Source organism: Gymnodraco acuticeps, unplaced genomic scaffold (genome assembly GCF_902827175.1).
Source record: "Gymnodraco acuticeps unplaced genomic scaffold, fGymAcu1.1, whole genome shotgun sequence".
In the NCBI taxonomy this organism is placed as follows: Eukaryota; Metazoa; Chordata; class Actinopteri; order Perciformes; family Bathydraconidae; genus Gymnodraco; species Gymnodraco acuticeps.
In genome coordinates, this window is record NW_022991530.1 from 223,676 (window position 1) to 237,978 (window position 14,303).

At 43.1% G+C, this 14,303-nt stretch overlaps 2 protein-coding genes across 4 annotated transcripts in view; one reads left to right on the plus strand and one right to left on the minus strand.

Annotated features, from left to right (window-relative positions):
* The window catches only part of rfx6 (regulatory factor X, 6), a 29,873-nt gene extending 27,728 nt beyond the window's left edge, over positions 1-2,145 (minus strand). The window contains exons 1-2 of one of the 3 annotated variants that reach the window (XM_034197103.1): positions 1,980-2,145; positions 1,379-1,605 (exon numbers count right to left, since the gene is read on the minus strand). In XM_034197103.1, coding sequence (XP_034052994.1) covers positions 1,379-1,401 — 23 coding nt within the window. In that variant the 5' untranslated portion in view covers positions 1,402-1,605; positions 1,980-2,145. Of the gene's footprint in view, positions 1-1,378; positions 1,822-1,979 lie in introns of those variants that run through there. The other 2 variants (XM_034197104.1, XM_034197102.1) reach the window with 2 other exon arrangements.
* On the plus strand, positions 1,508-14,029 carry tdrd15 (tudor domain containing 15). The gene is made up of 5 exons (XM_034197099.1): positions 1,508-1,732; positions 4,822-4,879; positions 5,365-10,923; positions 11,235-11,377; positions 13,603-14,029. Exons 2-5 carry the CDS (start codon positions 4,854-4,856, stop codon positions 13,644-13,646), a joined length of 5,772 nt encoding a protein of 1,923 aa, XP_034052990.1. The 5' UTR covers positions 1,508-1,732; positions 4,822-4,853; the 3' UTR covers positions 13,647-14,029.
* Positions 14,030-14,303: the final 274 nt, after the last annotated feature.

The following is a 14,303-nucleotide window of genomic DNA, read 5'->3' on the forward strand; positions in this document are numbered from 1 at the left end:
ACTTAGAGACCCTGTACCTCAGGCAGTTACAGCTAAACCTGGAGACCCTGTACCTCAGGCAGTTACAGCTAAACCTGGAGACCCTGTACCTCAGGCAGTGACAGCTAAACCTGGAGACCCTGTATCTCAGGCAGTGACAGCAAAACCCGGAGACCCTGTACCTCAGGCAGTTACAGCTAAACCTGGAGACCCTGTACCTCAGGCAGTTATAGCTAAACCTGGAGACCCTGTACCTCAGGCAGTGACAGCTAAACCTGGAGACCCTGTACCTCACGCAGTTACAGCTAAACTTGGAGACCCTGTTCCTCAGGCAGTTACAGCTAAACCTGGAGACCCTGTACCTCACGCAGTTACAGCTAAACTTGGAGACCCTGTACCTCAGGCAGTTACAGCTAAACCTGGAGACCCTGTACCTCAGGCAGTTACAGCTAAACCTGGAGACCCTGTTCCTCAGGCAGTTACAGCTAAACCTGGAGACCCTGTTCCTCAGGCAGTTACAGCTAAACCTGGAGACCCTGTTCCTCAGGCAGTTACAGCTAAACCTGGAGACCCTGTACCTCAGGCAGTTACAGCGGTTATCCAGCAGTTAGACGATGACTCCCACCCTCTGCACTCTGCCTTCGGGCCGGAGGTTACTTGGTTAACTTTATTTATTTAATTATGAATTTTGAATATCCATGTTTGTACTAGTGTTTTCCTTCTTAAAAAGTTTTCGAAATATTTTGAGATTTGGTTGAGCAGGGTATACTTGTACTTTTTACTAGTCCTTTTATTAGAGATGTGTCTGTTGTTTGTGTTTGTTTTTAGTGTCAGGATGGATCCCTTGTCTTTTTCTCTACAAACAAAATCTACCTACAGGTACAAATAAATAACCTGAACCTGAACTCTTGTACTTTTACTTGAGTAGCATTTCAAATGCAGGACTTTTACTTGTAACAGAGTATTCCTACACTCTGGTACTTCTACTTTTACTTAAGTAGTAGTAATTATCCGAGTACTTCTCCCATCTCTGATAACCCCCATTGTAAGTTAATTGGAATTCAGTCCCAAACGTATGTATTTTATTTTACATTTATTATGCTACTCAGGTTTAGTTTTGCAAAGCAATTGTTAGTTTAATGCGATTACTGAAGTTAAACAATCATTTTAGTTTCTAATGAAACCATATTTCTTCCCGTACACAATTTCAATGCATATTTTAAAGATTTAAATAAGAGTACTTGTACACTGCCTTCTATTATGTATATTTATATTGTGTATTACATATAGGCCTACTATACCCTTCATTATTGATATGTATGCTATATATTCACTGTTTTGTCTTTAACTTCTCCTTAGGATATGTATATTTATTTGTATTTTATTTCATTCTATTTACCTCTTATTCATGTGCAATGTCATATCTCATCCATCCATCTTCTCCCGCTTATCCGTGGTTGGGTCGCGGGGGTAGCAGTTCCAGCAGAGAGCCCCAAACTTTCTTTTCCCTGGCGACATCAACCAGCTCTGACTGGGGGGTCCCAAGGCGCTCCCAGGTCATATCTCATACACAACTTTAATGCATACTTTAAAGATTTAACCTCGATATTGACAACACAGATTTGCCTATCAACAAAAAAAGAGGCGAAGAAGAAATATAAGCACGTTGGTTGTCGAAGAGAAGCCGGAAGTGAGTTGCAGCCATCCAAAAGTTAATTAGACAACAGGTTTCAGACATGAGGCGCTACAAAAGGTAAGACACGGCCCTGAATGTTAATAAGGTTGGATTTTATCAGAAATAAGTCTGTGTTTACAACCACTGACGGTTATTTGAGATACAAAACCGACCGTGATGTTAAGCGAAACACGTGTAGCCGAACCATTATGTCACTGTAGCTTAGCGTTAGCTTGAGGTAGCATTGTTAGCTCGTCGCAAGTTTTAGCCGCTAACTTCTTCTGAATGTCAACTTACACGGTCACTAAAACGGCTAATGACTTACGTTTGCTGTGTCCGGGTATTCTGTAGTATCCTGTAACCAAACTAAAATATCGACATTTATAAAAAATCATTGTGGCTCTGTAATATCACTCAAATTTAAAATAGTGAGCTACATTAGCAAGATGGCAAAAGTTATACCTCACATTGAGGATCGAAAAAACCCTTCTCGTTCGTGGTATTAAACAGAGGTAGGAGAAGTACTCAGATCTTGTACTTAAGTAAGCGTAGAAGTACCAGAGTGTAGGAATATTCTGTTACAAGTAAAAGTCCTGCATTCAAAATGTTACTCAAGTAAAAGTACACAAGTATTAGCATCAAAATATAGTTAAAGTCATTGTACAGATTGGTCCATTTCAGAATAATATAAGATTAAGATGGACTTTTATTAATCCCTCGTGGGGAAATTGTTTCTCTGCATTTGACCCATCCTAGTGTTAGGAGCAGTGTGCTGCCATTTTGAACGGCGCCCGGGGAGCAGTGTGGGGTGCCTTGCTCAGGGACACCTCGGTAGCACTTGGTCTTGCCGGGACTTGAACTGGTGACCTTCCAGTTGCCAAGCCAAGTCCCTATCGACTTCGCCCCATGATATGTTTTATAATGATTGATCATAAAGTGTTCTCAAAGCTGGTGAAGGTGCAGCTAGTTTGAATGGCTTTGTATACTGCAGGGTAGCTGGTGGATTTACTCCAGGTGGAACTAAAGTCTGATTTAACACTTGATTATATTTCACATCATTCATCCACATCTGTAAAGTAACTAAAGGTATTAAACACATGTAGTGGAATACAAGTACACCTTTTACGTCTGAATTGTAGTGGGATAGAAGTACAAAGTAGCAACAATATTGAAATACTCAGGAGTACCAGTCTCTCAAAACTGTAATTAAGTACAGTACTTGAGTAAATGTACTTAGTTACTTTACACATGTAATGTAAATGAAGCTAGCACACCAAGCTGAATGCAATATACATGCAGGGTTTCCCACACATAGACTATACCTGGGCGGGCCGCCCAGGTATGTTAACGGCCGCCCAAGTATATTTCGCGACCCATTTAGTTTTTTTTTTTTTTTTAATAATTTTTTTTTTTTTATTCGTCCGTGACCACGACGCCATCTGCGATCGATTAACTTGTAGACAATGATCCCTCGCTCCCTTGCTCTGATCTCGCCTCCTTCTGGCCTGTTAAGTGGCCTGCCTCTCACAGGGTGACTGGCTGTCCACATGATGCCGACATGGCCACTGTCATACAGATCATAAATCAAAGCCCTTGATTGGTCTCTGTGTGTCATTCAAGCTCGGGATAACCTCAGCTCAGGTGAGGTAAAGGACTCTCTGAGTGTTTAGATAGTTAACTTAGTCTAAGTTCTCAGTGGGTCTCAAACGGTGTGGTCACCATTTATGTAAACACATATTTCCATTTGAGAGGGTAGTGATTGGTCTAATGGAGAGTGAGGTGGGCTGAAGATCGGAAGGCTGTGAGTTCAAATCCCGCCAGGAACACCACCACTAGTGTGCCCTTGAGTAAGGCACTTAGCCCTTAGTTACTCCAGGGAGAATGTCCCTGTAATCGGTCATTATAAGTCGCTTTGGATAAAAGCGTCAGCTAAATGAAATGTAATGTGATTAGTAAAATATGCATGAATAACTAAATAAAAAGTTAACTAGGTGAAAAAAGGTAAGATACACTTTTAAAACTTGTTGAGAGAAAACTAGTCTTTGCTGCTGCCTCAAAGAGGAGCAGGGGGAGAGGAGGGAGAGGGAGGAGAGGAAGGAGAGGAGGGAGAGGAAGGAGAGGAGGGGGGAGAGGAAGGAGAGGAGGGAGGAGAGGAGGAGAGGAGGGAGAGGAAGGAGAGGAGGGAGAGGAAGGAGAGGAGGGAGGAGAGGAGGGAGGGAGGAGAGGCTGATTCAGGAGCACAGACACACTCACAACTATAAATGAACCAAAAATAAATAAATAAACAAGTTTCAGTGTTTTGTTCATATTGGAAATGGTATGTTATTGGTTATGGCCTTGATTTTATGATTATTGAAATGTATACAGTTCTGTTAAATATAGGTGTTTCCATAGATCTAGTCTCTTTATTTTCCCCTCAAAATGCCACCAGATTGATGCATTTAACTCCAAAATAAAAATAAAATCTTACCGGGGGGGCATGCCCCTGGACCCCCCTAGAGGATTTGAGGTCGACCCCCACTAAAAATCACATGGATAGGTTCCTAAATACATTAATAAATACATTTATTTTTTTAAAATAGTAATCCCATTTCCATATGTTCATGTGTGGGTAGTAGATTTAAACTATAGGGCTATCATTATGGACCCTGCCTGTACCTGTTCGCTCTGCCATCGCGTGAAGGGTCTGCTAACAAGCGACCAACAGAAAGGTTCATGTTGTTGCACGTCACCTCAACCCGCTACCACCACCCCCCCCCCAAGTATATTTCAGATCTGTGGGAAACACTGGCAGTTAATGGACCAGCACCAGAGGCATTCCCATACACACAGGCGTTGGAGCTGTTCTTCATGAAAAAGGATGAAGTGCTCTGACAAACAGTGCCATCTTTGCGCAAAATGATTATACCGGAATGAAAAGTCAATAAATAATGTTGTTAAAACTTTTTTTTCGCAATGATATACTGCCACCATTATATATATTTTTAAAGATAATTATTGACAAGGATTTAGGGATTTATTTTTATGAGTGCGGTTATATGTCAAAGTTGGGTGTTAAGTTACACATTCTTAGTATATGAAGGTTAACGTCAGCGCTGGTTTATTGTGTGTGTGTTTCTTAATGATACTTAATGAGACATTTACTTATCTTCACTTTTTTCTTTCAGGTTTTGTTTTGGATGTTACTGATGCTGCAGCCATGTCGTCAGTCTCCGAACAACAAAAGTAAGCTGACAAGTCCGTATGAAGTATAGATTAAATTAGATTCAACATTATTGTCATTGCACAGTTGTATAGTGTGTCTTATGTTTTAAATTGGATATCTAAGCTATTAGTTAAGGTTACGATTATTTTTAGTCATTTACTTTCCAGGTTTTAATTTGAGGAGTCGGTGGCATATCATTTAGTCGAGCACCTAGTTTAACAATACAACCATATTTAAAATGTGCCATTTCCCTCTTTTAATCTGTTACATACTTGTTTTTCATCACTTGTAAATCTACTGTAGCAACAACAAAAAAGAAAGCAATTGAAATGCTTTAATAATCACTGTAGTTAGTTGAATGTTAGTTATAAAGTGGGAACTATGAGTTATTTTGCGACACACACCGGGCTTTCATACGCATCGTACAATCGGCAGAATTGATAAACTCACAAAATGATTAACATGTTTTTTGTAGGTAAATAATAAAAGTCACCTTTATTTTCAGGTCTGGTCAATCACCACTATGTGCCCTTTGGTCTGTGGACCTCAAGTTAACTCACTTGGACTGGAACCCTGAAGCAACCCTGATACACTTCCAGGGACATTACCTTTCCATATGTGATCTTGACTACAACATCTTGCAAGGGGAAATACAGAACACACCAAAGACTCAAGCTTCAGTGGCTATCGGAGAGTTTTGCCTCGTGGAAGATTTGACTTCAGGCCGCTGCTACAGAGGAAGAGTTCAGAACCGAAAAGAAGACTTATTTGATGTTTTCCTCATAGATCATGGTAATGTCTTGAGTGTTGACAAAGCCCTCATATATTCCTGTTCAAACGACCTTTTCAGCCTGCCTCCCAAGATAGTTTGCGGCTTTCTTGCAAATGTACTATTACCGCAGGGATGTTCTCATTCTGTAGTGGAGGCATACTTCACAAACCTAATTGGAAGAAATGTCACAGGTTACATTAAAGCCTTTTTGCCCCACAAAGTGCTCCTATTGGAAGCCCCGGAAATTAACAATGATCTTGTTAGACATGGGTTCGGGAGACATGTGGACACAGATACCTTCTTCCTCTTGGTTGGTATGCTCACAGAGGTGCCACTCAAGCAAAGCACAGAGCAAGTTCCTGACTTACTCATTGAAAAGCCAAGGGCACAAGAATTCTGCTTCAAACGGTCTGGTTTGCAGGGATACGAAGACATTCTGTCTCTCTGTGGGCCTAGATTGAGTTGTGGGACCCGTGCTAAAGTGCGTGTTACTGCTGCTGTTAACCCTGAGCTGTTTTACTGTCAGATGACCAGTGTGGACACAGATCTTTGGGAAATGTCAAAGAAGCTGGCTGATGTTAATGAGTACCAAACCATAGAACACAATCAGAAGACTTCAGAAAACCTTGGTTTGTTGTGTTCAGTAAAAGGCAAAGATGAGAAATGGTACAGAGGCCTTGTGCAGTTTCTTCCAGTCAACTCTCAACTTCGAGTTTTGTACATTGACTACGGATTCTTTGAATCTGTCAAAGTTGAAAACGTCTACAGGTTGCCACCTGAATTCTTTTCAACACCCATCATGGCATTCCCATGCTCACTCTTCTCCCTGGGTGATGAGGTTGAAGCGGTGAAAACTCAGCAGTTGAGTTTTCTAAAGGCAGGCTTGCTTGGCAAAGTGTTAGATGTAGAGATCAAACGTTTTGAGGAAGAACAGCACCTGTACTCTATCACAGTAATTGGTGCTGAGGAAAATCAAGTGGCTGAACCTAAGCCAACTCAAGAGCTTCCTAAAATGAAAGTTCCCACAGTTTTTGAGAGGGAAGAAGAGTCACCGCAGTGTGGCTATTTAAACTGTGAAACAATCATGGGCGAAGCAATGGCTAAAACACTCAAAGAAGAAGAGTTGGATGTAGACTCTGTCTTTGTGGGCTATGTCGAGCATGTCCAGAATCCAAACATCTTCTGGATCAGATCACAAAAACTCAATGATGAGTTTGAAGAAATGATGACAAAAATGACAGATAACTACAGTCAAGTGAAGCTGGATGAAGACGTGCTGTTGAATCCTGAGCCTGGGACACTGTGCTGTGCAGTTTATGAAAAAGACATGCATTTCTACAGGTGTGTAGTGGCGGAGTCCCTTGAGCATGGATCTGAAGTACTTTTTATCGATTTTGGAAACATTGAGAAAGTGCCCCGCATGATGATCAAGAAGATACCTGAGGCATTGGCCAAAAAAGCTGCGTTTGCCTTCTGTTGTACTCTTGTTAATGTTTTTCCTATGGATGAATTCTGGACCACCGCCAAAACGGCCTTTTTTAGACAAGCTGTGTCAAACAAGGCCCTGCGAGTCCACATTGTCCAAAAGGGAAAAAACAAATGTGTTGTTGATCTCTCTGTCGTGGGAGATGACAACAATCAAAGTATCACTGAGCTCCTGATCTCTTCCAAACAAGCTCAATACTGGAACAACATTGACCTAGAGCCTGGGGTGAAAAACAAAATAACTTTCACGGAAAAAACAAGGGGCCCCAAGCATCGTGTGACTCCAGACATCACTGGGAATAAGGAGCAATTGAGGGACTGTGCAGAGGAAGAGAAGACCTACAAAAATCAAACTGAGAAGGCGCAAGCCCCTACTTTATTCAAAGCCATAAGCATTAAGCCTGGGTATATCTTTGCTGTGTGTTGCATTTGCATCAAGTCTCCATCAGATTTCTGGTGCCAGCAGCAAGATAAGGTTCCAGCTTTGGAGGAACTGATGGATAAAGTGAATCGATATTACTCAACCCACACAGTTCCCCTCCAATCAGGGGATTCTTGTTGTATTGCCAAGTCACCTCTAGATGGAAGATGGTACAGAGCCTTCATCATACAGAAACATAATGGCCATGCCACAGTGATGTTGGTTGACTACGGCTTGACCATCCGCATCAAGGAGCACAGTCTTCAGGCAATAAAGCCAGAATTCGTTCATTTGGAAGGACAAGCTTTCAGATGCAGCCTTCGCACCCCGATCGAACCTACTGGCTCAGATGACATTTGGAATTGCAGTCCGGAGTGCAAGTTGATGAAAGATTTTGTCCTTGACACCCCCATCGGTCTAAGATGTCAAGTTGTCTCCCAGTTCAATGTGAAGAACAAAGGACTGTGCAGTGTTGTTCAACTCTACAACATCCAAACTCAAAAGACCTTAACTAATCTGGGGGATCAGGGCCTGCCAAGAGAAGCAGTATTCTCAACAAAGCAACAGTCCATAGTGATTCCGGAGTCTTTCGTCTACTCTTCATATGATATAAGTCCTGGAAATGAAGAACAAGTCCACGTCACTCATGTAAGCAGTCAGTGGGAAGTCTACTGCCAACTTGACAGAAACACTGATATCATCAATGAGCTTGAAAATAAAATTTCAACAGAGAGTGAGAAAATGATGCAAGCCAGTACGACAGCAGTGACAAAGCTGTGCCTGGCAAAATACTTGGATGGCAAATGGTACAGGGGCTTGATACAACCTGTTCAGTCACCTCTGCATCTCAACGTGTTTTTTGCAGATTATGGAAATGCAACCATATCTGAGAAAACCAATGTCATGTGTATCCCCAGAGACTCTATGGATGTGTTGTACACACCCATGCAGGCTTTGAAATGCCACCTTGCTTCTGTGTCCAAGGAACCGCTCTATGCCGATGTCAAAGATTGGCTTGATGGTGCAATCCTCAATAAGCAAGTAAGAGCTGTCGTAAATGGAAAGTACAAAGATGGCTCTTTTGTTGTTGAACTTTTTGATGGAGATGTTCACATCAATGAGAAGGTTAGGGAGCTGATTCTTAGTCATTCACCGACGCCAAAGACTGTTGTGACTTTTGATGTGAGCAGCACAAAGACAAACCACAAAACTCATCAAAAACCCAACACCAAGGAGGATTCAATAAAGTGCAAAAAAGCGTCTTCAGCTTACAGAAGTACTCAAGCTGGAAGGGCTCCCTGCAAAAATAAAGAAAACCTGGTAAAAACAGTTCATGGACAAACTCGGAACACAAACGCAAGGGTTGAAAAACAAAGAGAGTACACCTATACAAACACAACCTCAAAACAACCACAAATTACAGAAAAATCGGAGATCCCTCAATGCTCGTGTTTACAAAACAGAAGTGTGAGCGCAGGTTTCAGGGCGAAGTGTTTTGTCTCCCACATCGACTCAGTCAGCAGTTTTTACCTTCAACTGTCCGAGGATGAACCTTCCATCTTGAAAATGGGTGAAGATCTCAACTTGAGTAGTGTCATAGAAACCTTGAAGACTACCACCTCTTTGAGAGTCAATGACATGATTCTGGCTGAGTTTGAGGAAGACGGCGCTCTGTATCGCTCTGCTCTGACGGACTGTGATGGAAATTCCTGTATCAAAGTTGAGTTTGTGGACTATGGAAACTCTGCAGTCATCAAGAAGGAGAAGACCTACTCCGTACCAAAGGAGTATCTCTCTCAGCCAAGATTCAGCATATCTTGCTCCTTGATGGACACAAGCATGTACCAAAATGATGCTTCTTTCACTGATGCTGTAATGGAAAAGCCTCTCATGGTTGAATTTGTCTCCCATCAAGAGTCCCATTGGGTAGTCAAGTTTGAAATTATCGATGAAGCTGCTGGTCTTCCAACGGCACTTGAAGCTGAAACCAAAAAGGAAGAGGCGTTTCATGCCGATTCATCTAAAAAAGAAGAGAAAGCGAGATCCTCTGAGCAGAACTGCATGAGACAAGAAGTGAGTGAGAATCAAACAACTCAATCTGAAAGAGCTTCTCTTGATGGTGAAAACCAAACACTGGAACCGACTGTCAAAGCGGATGAAATCATGCCTCCAACTGTTCAAGATAGAGACACAAAGAGTGGTACAGTTCTGTCAGTCCTGAGCAATGGCCATTTCTACATCAGACTAAATGAGACCAGGGAACTGCTCGCGGCATTGGAACATTTTATAGCTGAAAACCCATCCGTGTGCAAGATCTTTGCTGAAGAGGATGTCAAACAAGGCCTCAAGTGCTTGGTCCACGTAGACCATGACAAAAAGTGGCACAGGGCTGTTGTTCAAGTTGTGGGCGAGGGAAAATGCCAGGTCCTCCTCGTGGATCATGGAATAACACAAGAAGTTCAAAGTTGCTCAATCCGACAACAGTGTAGTAAACTGACACAAATCCACAACTTTGCAGTATTGTGCAAGATGAACTGCCTTGGGTTCAGTGAGGCAGAAGATGCTCATGAATTTTGGTGTGAAACTCTCAAACCAATGATTGGCAAAGAAGTCAAACTTGTCTTTGTGTCTCGATCAGAAGCTAATCAACTGTGGAAGGTTGAAATAGTCATGAATGGACTGTTCCTCTATAGTCATTCACTGCAGCAGAATAAAGAGGCGGTCTCTTCACCAGCTGACATTAAAGAAGAAGGAGAATCCAACTTGGACACAAACCCGCCTCAGCAGCTTGTCTTTGCTTCTATTGATTTATATAAAGAGTATTCAGGCTTTGCTACTGAAGTGACGACTCCCATGGAGTTTTGCGTGGTTCCGGGCGACCTGCTTCTCGTCACAAACCAAGTTTCCATAATGTTGGAGGACCTCCCTGAGCCGATGTCTTCTCTTCCTGAAGCCCATATCGTCCCTGGGACCTGCTGCCTGTTTAAATCAGACACCAAGGACAAGTGGTGCAGAGCTGAAATCGTAAACATTGACACCACAGCGGTCCTGAACCTTGTCGATTACGGCCATTACGAATGCATCCCGTACGAAGAATGCTCCCAGCTGAAGAGGCTTCCTGAGGAGCTAACAAACTCCCCAAAAGTAACGTTCCCCTGTATCCTGCAAGGGGTGAAGCCAGTAGGTGAGGATAGTGGCCAGTGGAGCGATGAAGCTGCGGTCTTCTTCCAGCAGTGTTTTTACCAGAAGAACCTCCAGATCTTCTTCAGAGAGTTTGTGTCGAACACACACTGGAAGGTGGACATTCTGGCAGATGGCGTCCATGTGGCCAAGGAGCTGGTGGATGCTGGATATGCCGATTATACCGACCACATAGTGGGAAATATGTAAGCTTTTATTATTTATGTTTTTATTACACTTTCATTGAAGCCACTAGTCAGTCCAATTTTCACCATTTAACAATACTTTATATTCTATATACACTGTAAACACACCATTCCAATTTAACTGAGGCAGTATGAAATAAAAACCACTTTCTCTCATTAGCCATTACTTTTGGTTCATTGTTTAAAAAATAAATCATAATGACTTTAATTCAGTAGTGACATTTAATGAGCTGTCTTCAGCTAACCACATGTTTTGCTTTGGAAATCAATGAATACTCGATGTATAAAAACTATTTTTCTGATACATTCAGGTTCCAGGAACAGATTTCTTGTTGCCCCGAGAGTGATGAAGAGTTCGGTCTGGAAGATGAAGGCTCCGACGATCAGTCAGATCTCTTGGTTGACTCTACTGATGAATCAGAGCCGGAGATGCCACAGTCTACATCACGGAGATGTAAGTGAATACTAATGCAGGATTTGATGTGTTTTACGAGACATAAGGGCAGGAATTCAGAGGGGAAGGAGCCGTTTTGAGCTCTGCTACTAAAAACTCTTTTTTTTTATCGTCATATTACGTCACATAGGGGAGCAACTTTCTCGGACTCATTCTCTGCCCAATCCGCGGTAGTAGTTTGTAGTTGGTTTGAGCGGTTGTGATTTAGTGAGCTGGTATTTTTTCGGTAATTTTACATTGCATCTCACCATCTGTGATCAGGTGAGCTGTCAGGACATCGAGTCCACAGTTTCCCTCACGGGAAAAGGACCAGAGCTAGCTTTCGTTCCTGGGTGCGAGGTGCATCCACCTCCCTGCAGCACATACTCTCCACAGCTGAGGCCTATCAAGCAAAACGTTTATCAGGAAACCGTATTACATCTCTCATCTCCCCCTTCGCTGCTCTCTCTCTCCCCCCCCCTCTCGCTTGAAGTCACCTCTCCCCCCCTTCTCTGCCTGCTCCTCTCTCCCCCCTTCGCTGCTCTCTCTCTCCCCCCCCCCCTCCGTGCTCTCTCTCTCTCCCCCCCCTTCGCTGCTCTCTCTCTCCCCCCCCCTTCGCTGCTCTCTCTCCCCCCCCTTCGCTGCTCCCTCTCCCCCCCTTCGCTGCTCTCCTCTCCCCCCCTTCGCTGCTCTCTCTCTCCCCCCCTTCGCTGCTCTCTCTCTCCCCCCTTCGCTGCTCTCTCTCTCTCCCCCTTCGCTGCTCTCTCTCTCTCCCCCTTCGCTGCTCTCTCTCTCCCCCCCCTTCGCTGCTCTCTCTCTCCCCCCCTTCGCTGCTCCTCTCTCCCCCTCCTCGGCTCTCTCTCCCCCTTCGCTGCTACTCTCTCTCCCCCCCTTCGCTGCTCTCTCTCCCCCCCCTTCGCTGCTCTCTCTCCCCCCCTTCGCTGCTCTCCTCTCCCCCCCCCTTCGCTGCTCTCTCTCCCCCCCTTCGCTGCTCTCTCTCCCCCCCCCTTCGCTGCTCTCTCTCCCCCCCCCCTTCGCTGCTCTCTCTCCCCCCCCCCTTCGCTGCTCTCTCTCTCTCCCCCCTTCGCTGCTCTCTCTCTCCCCCCCCCTTCGCTCCTCTCTCTCCCCCCACTTCGCTGCTCTCTCTCCCCCCCCCTTCGCTGCTCTCTCTCTCTCCCCCCCTTCGCTGCTCTCTCTCTCTCCCCCCCTTTCGCTGCTCTCTCTCCCCCCCTTCGCTCCTCTCTCTCTCCCCTCCGGTACACAGCACCGTAAGACGTAGTGTGGCGTTGCATTAGGTAACGCGAGATACTTGCGCATTAGTTTCGGTTATGGATCAGTATCAACAGTCCTGCCAGTAACGGTACTATATTATCAATACTACTTTAGTTATAGCCTGATATATGATAGCTAACTTTCCAATGTTGTGATGTGACCGACGTTAGCTAACATTACCTGTAGCTAACGCCGGTCACTCACCAAGACAGCTGCCCTGTTCTCCACTGGTTCTCCTCGCACCACAGCTCCATTTCTCTCCGATGGCCGTTATTCCTTCTAATCCTTGGCGGCTCCTGGTCTCTTGGACGCCGAGCAGGCTCATCATTATTAGGTTGTGGTCCGTCATATGCATTCGAATATACATGTTCAACCTCTTCTGTGTCAAAACTAGCATCGTGATCCATGTTTATTAATACGTTCGACCGGCCGCTCTCCCCCATGTGACGTCTTTTTTTGTTATGCGGAAATAAAAATGTCTTACAAAAACGACGCCAGATGTTACTGTAGTGTATATTTCTGTATATTTAAAAAAAAATCTAGTGTATACATAATTTTCCTACACATTTATTCGCTAGGGGTTCTAACCTAATCTTAGACTGCACTGTCACTTTTATCCATGTATTTTTTCTTTTAATGTTTATTTTATTAGCTTTTCTTTTTAATGACTGATTTTAAAAATGCTATTTTCTTAATGTCTTTCATTTTTTGTAAAGCACTTTGAATTGCCTTGTGTTAAAGTGCTATATAAATAAACTTGCCTTGCCTTGCCTAACCTGCAAGTTGCTCTTTAAGGCGTCATAAAAAAGTCAGGCTCCAGCATGCCATTAGAAAGTCATGTCAACTACGTCATAGTTTACTTTGTCTTAAAATATCATATAGTATGTCATAAAACATGGTATATCACTGCCTCTTGCTTATTTGTAGCTTTACAGTAATATACAGTTCGGCCACTTTGTTATCTTCTGTTCCAGGTTTTCTGTCGTGTTGGCAGCAACTCCCAATTCCCAATCACTGATTTATCCAAGTGAGATGCTGATTGTTGGATATTTGGGCTAAATATTGAATCTCAGCACTTTGCCTTAAGATTGTATTATGTTCATTTGTTTGTATTCATATTTTATACATTCTTGTGTTAACAAATACCTCAGTTAGATTATGTCGGCTGCGCTATGTTACTTTAAAGCAGAAGTGTTTTATTTAAATGAGGAGTTCTCCTCGTACAGGGTTTATACATTAATGTTATTGAGCCTTTAGATATGTTCATTTGTGTTTCTACGTTCAACTGTTCAGTGTTTTATGTCCAAAAAAGGTGAAGTAGGGCAGTACAAACTACAGTGTTTTACATTACGTTGTCAGCTTTTGTATTGATCTAAATAAAAAAAGCAACATTGAACCTTGGTACATTTTATTTTGTTCTTGTATACTTTATTGACTGAACTAGTGATGTAATGGAGCTTCTTTTAGGGGTGTGGAAAAGCAGAAACAAATCCTGAAATGACCCCTTAAAAAATGAATCCAGTTCACCACCACTAGAGGGTGCTAATAATAATAATATATAATTTTATATAGCGCTTTTCTGGACCCAAAGACGCTTTACATTTGGGAGGGGGGGTATACAAACAAAACAAAACAAAAAAACAAACAAAACAAAACAAAAAAACACAACAGAAAA